At 49.6% G+C, this 6,704-nt stretch overlaps 1 protein-coding gene across 1 annotated transcript in view; it reads right to left on the reverse strand.

Moving 5' to 3' along the window:
* Positions 1-6,704, reverse strand: part of Prmt2 (protein arginine methyltransferase 2) — a 30,860-nt gene that overhangs the window by 3,174 nt on the left and 20,982 nt on the right. The window contains exon 8 of the mRNA XM_031347755.1: positions 115-244. Coding sequence (XP_031203615.1) covers positions 115-244 — 130 coding nt within the window. The remainder of the gene's footprint in view (positions 1-114; positions 245-6,704) is intronic.

The following is a 6,704-nucleotide window of genomic DNA, read 5'->3' on the forward strand; positions in this document are numbered from 1 at the left end:
CCTCCCCCTCCCCGCCTCCTCTTCCCCTCCCCCCACGACACTTGCTGCGTGTCTGCTATGGATACCCAGTGTCTCGTGCAGCAATTTAATGTCAGAAGCACGCCCGTCTCTCACCTCCAGGTCAGAGACCTGCACAGTTCTCATGTCCAACTGCAAGATTGTGCATGGCTCCGAGAGACAGTCTTCCGGCTTCAAGATATGATTAGACTTTGGCCTCGAAAAGAACTCCTTGATTGCTAAAGACCTAGGGGGAGAGTTGAAGAAAAGGCTTGAGGTGCTGGCAAGGATGTAGGGGTAAGTATACTGGCGGTGATAAATGAGCGCTGAGGGCCTAGCCTGGAGCATCGCCCCCTGCTAGCTGAGCTCATCTACGCTGCAGCCTTGCTGAGTGAGCCTCACTAGTTGGCCCTCAGAGCCTGCTGGTCAGGGGGCCCTTGGTTAGCCGGGACTTGAGCACTCAGAAGCCAACCATGCCAAGTCGGAGGAGAATTGGAGAATTGGAGAATTGCAATGATGTATCAAGTCTCCAAAGCCAAGGATCTGAAGTTGAGAGCAGTACCGCTATTGCCAAGGCTGAGGGCCCCTGTTGCGGGAATATTAAAAAGGAACCAGCACACTCTAGTGCCGGTGCTGATGGGCCACAACTCCCTCCCGTTCTGTCTCACATTCTAGTAACCAAACTGAACCGCCAACCTCGCGATGAGATATCACAGTACCCAGTAACCTGGTAAGATCAAAACTCTTAACGCTTATAGTTAACCAATCAGATATACGTATCAATAAAAATCACAATATACAAGACGCCTATACAATAATTTCAGTGCCAATTGATAATGATAAAAGCTTTATCCCAATTATTCTAACCTTATGATATCATAACTACCCGTGACTGGTTAAAATCACACTGGTTCATGTCCACCTTCATTCTCCTTCTCCCCTTCTCTCTCCGGAGACCAGGTCTCTGCAACCTTTAGCTCCGCCTCCCTTTTTCCTGTCCAATCACAGGCCTCCTCTGCACTAATGTAGTTGGACCGGGAAAATCCCCACAGAGGAGGCCCACTTGTGGACTATAAAACAGGGGTGCCGCTTTCTGAGGCTTCCGTCTGCTCCGCTGCGGTGAAACACTGGGGGACAGGAAAGCTATCAGAGGCCAGCACAAGGCCTTCCCTTGCCTATCCACCCGTGACTCCTGCCTGCGGATAGCCAAAGCGCTCTCAACATGTTACCATGTTTTTCTAGATGAACTGGAGAACCACAATGTACAGGACCCTTCCCTCTTTGTTCCCTTCGGGATGTTGAATGAGGGAGAAACGATTCCATTGATAAACTACGTAAGACGTGATGCTTTTGTACTGCATTCTCTATTATTTTGACTTTTTAATTTAAAAAAAACAAACAATGCCTGTAGTAGCATGCTTTACCACCGGGACCACAGCCTCCAAAAGTATCAGCAGGAGCGGAGACTGGTCGGTTCCTCTCTGAAGAAATCGGTAGTTTCTTGTACTTGGCAAAGGGGCTTTCCCAGACCACCACCTTGCTCTCAAGGGGAAGCAACAGCTCGCCACACCCTTCTAGTAGAGGCAGCTATAAGAGACCAAAGGCCGGGGGCTAGAGAGATGGTTCCGTGGTTAAGAGCACTGATTGCTCTTCTAGAGGTCCTGAGTTCAATTCCCAGCAACCACATGGTGGCTCAGAACCATCTGTCATGGGATCTGACGCCCTCTTCTGGTGTGTCTGAAGACAGTGATGGTGTACTCGCCTCATTAGGAAATGATTTGGATCAGTGTCCAAGGCTCAGTGCACTGGCGTCCAGTGGACCAGTGTGTCACTGGAGGCAGGCCTTGCTCCACTTCTATGTAACTCTTCGGTGGTTTATATATCCTTGGTTTCTAGATATTAGAAGGTGTGGCTCTGTTGGAGTAGGTGTGGCTCTGTTGGAGTGGGTGTGGCTCTGTTGGAGTAGGTGTGGCTCTGTTGGAGTGGGTGTGGCCTTGTTGGAGTGGGTGCGGCCTTGTTGGAGTGGGTGTGGCTCTGTTGGAGTGGGTGTGGCTCTGTTGGAGTAGGTGTGGCTCTGTTGGAGTAGGTGTGGCCTTGTTGGAGTGGGTGTGGCTCTGTTGGAGTAGGTGAGGCCTTGTTGGAGTGGGTGTGGCTCTGTTGGAGTAGGTGTGGCCTTGTTGGAGTAGGTGTGGCCTTGTTGGAGTGGGTGTGGATCTGTTGGAGTAGGTGTGGCTCTGTTGGAGTAGGTGTGGCCTTGTTGGAGTGGGTGTGAAGTGGACTATCTTCAGATAGATCATGAACAGCGTGGGTATATCTGCTAATGCTCATTACAAACACAGAGTGCGCGCTGGGAACTAACGTGCGCTTCAACATCCCACACACTGTTGAAGATTTCATCATTACAGATGAACTTCCTCTGACTACATCTAGAAACCTGAGGGCTGTGGGACGTGTCGATCCTTCTTTAAAGGGGCCCATGCTTATGGCGGGCTGGATTACTTTTCTGTTGCTGTGATAAAACACCGTGGCAAAGTATGACTTATGGGAAAAAGGAATCCGCTTGAGCTTCTGGCTCCGTAGGGGTTAAGAGTCTGCCATGGTTGGGGAGACGTGTGGCAGGCAGAGCAGGAAGCTGGGAGCCCACGTTTACAAATGTAAGCATGAAACAGAAAGAGTGTCTCAGTTAGGGTTTTACTGCTGCGAAAAGGCACTGTGACCAAAGCAAGTCTTATAAGGACAACATTTAATTGGGGCTGGCTTATAAGTTCAGAAGTTCAGTTCATTATCATCAAGGTGGGAATAGGGCAGCATCCAGGCAGGCATGGTGCAGGCAGAGCTCAGAGTTCTACACCTTCATCTGAAGGTTGCTAACAAAATACTGGCTTCCAGGCAGCTAAAATGAGGGGTTTTTTGTTTGTTTGTTTGTTTGTTTTGTTTTGTTTTTTCCGAGACAAGGTTTCTCTGTGTAGTGCTGGCTGTCCTGGAACTCACTCTGTAGACCAGGCTGGCCTACACTCAGAAATCCACCTGCCTCTGCCTCCCAAGTGCTGGGATCACCACCGCCCAGCAGGATGAGGGTTTTATAGCCCATGCCCACAGTGATACACCTACTCCAACAAGGCCACGCCCACTCCAACAAGACCACACCTACTCCAACAAGGCTATGCACACTCTAACAAGGACACACCTATTCCAACAAGGCCATGCCCACTCGAACAAGGCCTCGCCCACTCCAGCAAGGACACACCTACTCCAAGACCACACCTTCTAATGGTGCCCCTCTCTGGCCTGAAGATGTATAAATCACCGAAGAGTTATGTAGAAGTAGAGCAAGGCTAGTATCTTTCAAGTCCTGTCACCAGTGACACACTCTGAAATTATGTATTGGCATCTTGTAAATTGAGACTATTTTGATACATAAATCTGATTGGTTAATTATAAGGTTCAAAAATTTTGCTTTACTTGGTTACTGGAATGTGGGACCACCAATGGCAGAGAGGGAACTAGGGGCTCCAGGGACAAGCGAGCCAGACGCTGTGGGGGTTAACAGGGGAGAGTTGCTGGGGGCAGGAGCACGGTCCGGCCCCACTGGGGAGTTGGCCAGTTGAGAGAAGCAGGAGTGCAGAGTTGGCAGGTCCCTTTTTAACATTCCCCCCCACCCCCCGCAACAGGACTAGATGGCTCCACCCACTAGTTTTGCTGCCTGTAACACATACCTCTCTCAGACTGGTTTCACCCACGAAATGTAGTTCTCCTTGGTAGATACCTCGCTATCCTGGCATCTCCAACATCTTGGGGTCTCCAGCACAATCTAGGCTTTCTATCACAGCTTCACACAATGGCCTCTCAAGGCCTTAAGGCAGGGACTCCCCTGCCATGCACAGCCTAGCCTCAGTGGCTTTCTGAGATTATGGAGGAAGAACTCCCGCACTCTTCACTCTTACACCCTTCGTGCCTGTAGAGCCAGTATCTTATGGATGATGTCTTAGTTACTGTTCTATTTTCTTGAAGAAACACAATGACCAAGGCATCATACAAAAGGAGTCATTCAATTGGGGGGCTGGCTTACAGTTCCAGAGGGTAAGTCCATGATCATCATGGCAGGGAACATAGCAGCAGGCAAGAGGGGATCGCAATGGAGTGGTAGCTAAGAGCTTACATCCTGGCTGGCAGGCAGCAGGCAAGGACAGAGATGGCCTGACGTAGGCTCTTCAAACTCACCCCAGTGACACACCTCCTCCAATGAGGCCATACCTCCTCCAACCAGGCCACACCTCCTCCAACGAGGCCACACCTCCTAATCCTTTCCAAACAGTTCCATTAACTGGGGACCAAACACTCAAATATATAAGCCCATTCTCATTTAAACCACCAGAGATGACAATGTCAGGTTAAGCTGTCAGCTTGGGACTGGTCCTGGCTCCCTTGAACCACATTAGCAGCAGTTTTGATTTGTTTTTGTTTTTGTTTTTATCTGGTTGCTGCTTCGTATGGGCAGACGACCCCAGAGGCTCTCCTTCACAGGCCGGAAGCTTGGTGGGGTGGGTATTATTCTGAGTGCATACTTCTCTTTGTCCCAGAGCTGAGCAGACCTCTCTCTCCACAGCCTTTCTTACAGTGCTGCCTTCGCTCTAACATTCGCTCCATTAGCTCTCTTTTCTCTCAACTTACACTTTTTATTTCTATCTGTCCTGCTTGTTCTTTTGGATCACAGACTCCGCCCCTAAGCGCCATCACTGGCAACCGTGCCACAGATTCAATGGTATGCTCCTGAAATCTCCTCCACCTTAGTCTGTTGCTTTTTATGTTAGACTCGGGTAAGTTCTGAAGAAGGTGGCTAGATTCTTTGACAGCCATAACAAGAATGACCTCTATTCTGGTTACTGTTAAAGTCCTTGCTTCCCTCTGAAACCTCCCGGGCGAGACCCCTCGAGTGTACTTCTATCCTGTCACAACAGCACCACCGTCTCCCAGGCTCCGATGAGGATGGACCTTCAGGCTCTCCTGACAGCAATCAGTTGGTTTTCTAGTCTGAAAGTTCCAAAGTCTTTCACATTCCACCAGACAAACAAACAAAGAAGGTCAGGCTCTTCGCAGAAACAGCTCACTGCCTGGTATCAACTTCTGTGTCAGTTGTTTTTCTGTTGCTTGGTGTTGCATGGTATTAAGACACCATGACTAAAAGGTGACTTAGGGAGAAGAGTTCATTGGGCTTACAGCTCCAGAGGGATAAGAATCCATCACGGCTGGGAGGCATGGAAGTAGGTGGAAGGAAAAGCAGCAGGATCAAGATGCTGAGAGCTCACATCTTCAAATGTAAGCGCACATAGAGAAAGTGAACCGGAAGTGGGGTGGTGCCATCAGCGCTTAAAGCCCACCCCCACTGACAGACTTCCTCCAGCAATACCCTTCTAAACCTCCCCAAGCAGCACTACCAGGTAGAGCCAAGGGTTCAAATACCAGAGCCTACAGAGGACAGCTTTCTATTCAAACCACCCGAAGAGTTAGGTTTGTCTCAGGGCCCATTCTAGAGCAGATTCATTTTAGGAGGCTCTGTCTCTGACTCAGGGGCCTGTTCTAGAACGGAGTCTCATTCTCAGTTGCGGGGGGTGGGGGAGGGACTCTTTCCTCATTTCAGGGTCCATTCTCCAGCAAAGCCTCACCTCAGGTCTTAATTCCTGCGTTTTAGGACAGCCTTGCTCTCAGAAGGGCCCTTCCCTCTCCCACCTGCCATGTCAAGGTCTGCTCTAGAGAAGAGCCTCCTTCTAGGGGCGTGAGGTTTCCTCTGGGCTCCTTTTTGCCATGTTTCCTCTCAATAGTAAAGCCGTTGCTTGCTGTATTAGGTTCTGTTACAGTGAAAACCAGTGTAAGAGTCGAAATGGCCAGGTCCACAACGCTGAGGAAGGTATGAAAGCTTACATCTGAGTGCGAGGCAGCCAAGCTGACCAGGGAAGAGGAAGAACAACGGGAAAAGACAAAGCCATTCCCAGCAGCCCCAGCGAATGGAATGGTACGGCTGCCCTTTCCTCTAGTAAAACTTCTCAACTTTATGGGTTATGCCTTTCACGTGTTCTTTGTTGGGGAGTGGGGGTGCAGATTCTCACTTTGTAACCTTGGTTAGCCCAGAAGTCGCTAATAAATGTAGATCAGGCTGACCTTGAACTCATAGAGATCTGCCTGCCTCTGCTCCCTGAGAAATAAAGGCTTGCACCACAGCAACCCACCTCTTTTTTTTTTTTTTTTTTTTTTTTTTTTACATATTCTTGCATGAGATTAAACTGTGGGTAAAGATAGCTCCCAAGAAATCCTCCATCTAGTCTTTCTAGGATAGGAACCAGCTTAGTTCACTCCGAGGGTGGACAATCTAGATAAAGAGGAGCCCTTCACTCTTGCCACTTGGCTCAGTCAGCACTCTACCCAGGAGGGGGCACTGACTTCCCACTTGGATGTAGGCTGAAATAAACCTTGACTACTTGCTTGCTCTACCCGTGTCCTAAAGAGTCTCCTCCAGGAATCCAGGAGTGGGGATTGCTGCTAGAGTTGAGGCTGGAGGGAAGGCTGAGGGAGGCTTATCTCCTCACCTATAACAGGTTCCCTCTACATATAACCACCTCAGGAGTCAAGAGGGGTGGCGAGGGGAAGGCAGAAGCGACAGAAACAAGAAAATCTCGGCAATGTTTCTGAGTTCACTCTGGGTCACCGGGGGG

This window comes from Mastomys coucha, unplaced genomic scaffold (genome assembly GCF_008632895.1).
Source record: "Mastomys coucha isolate ucsf_1 unplaced genomic scaffold, UCSF_Mcou_1 pScaffold3, whole genome shotgun sequence".
NCBI lineage: Eukaryota > Metazoa > Chordata > Mammalia > Rodentia > Muridae > Mastomys > Mastomys coucha.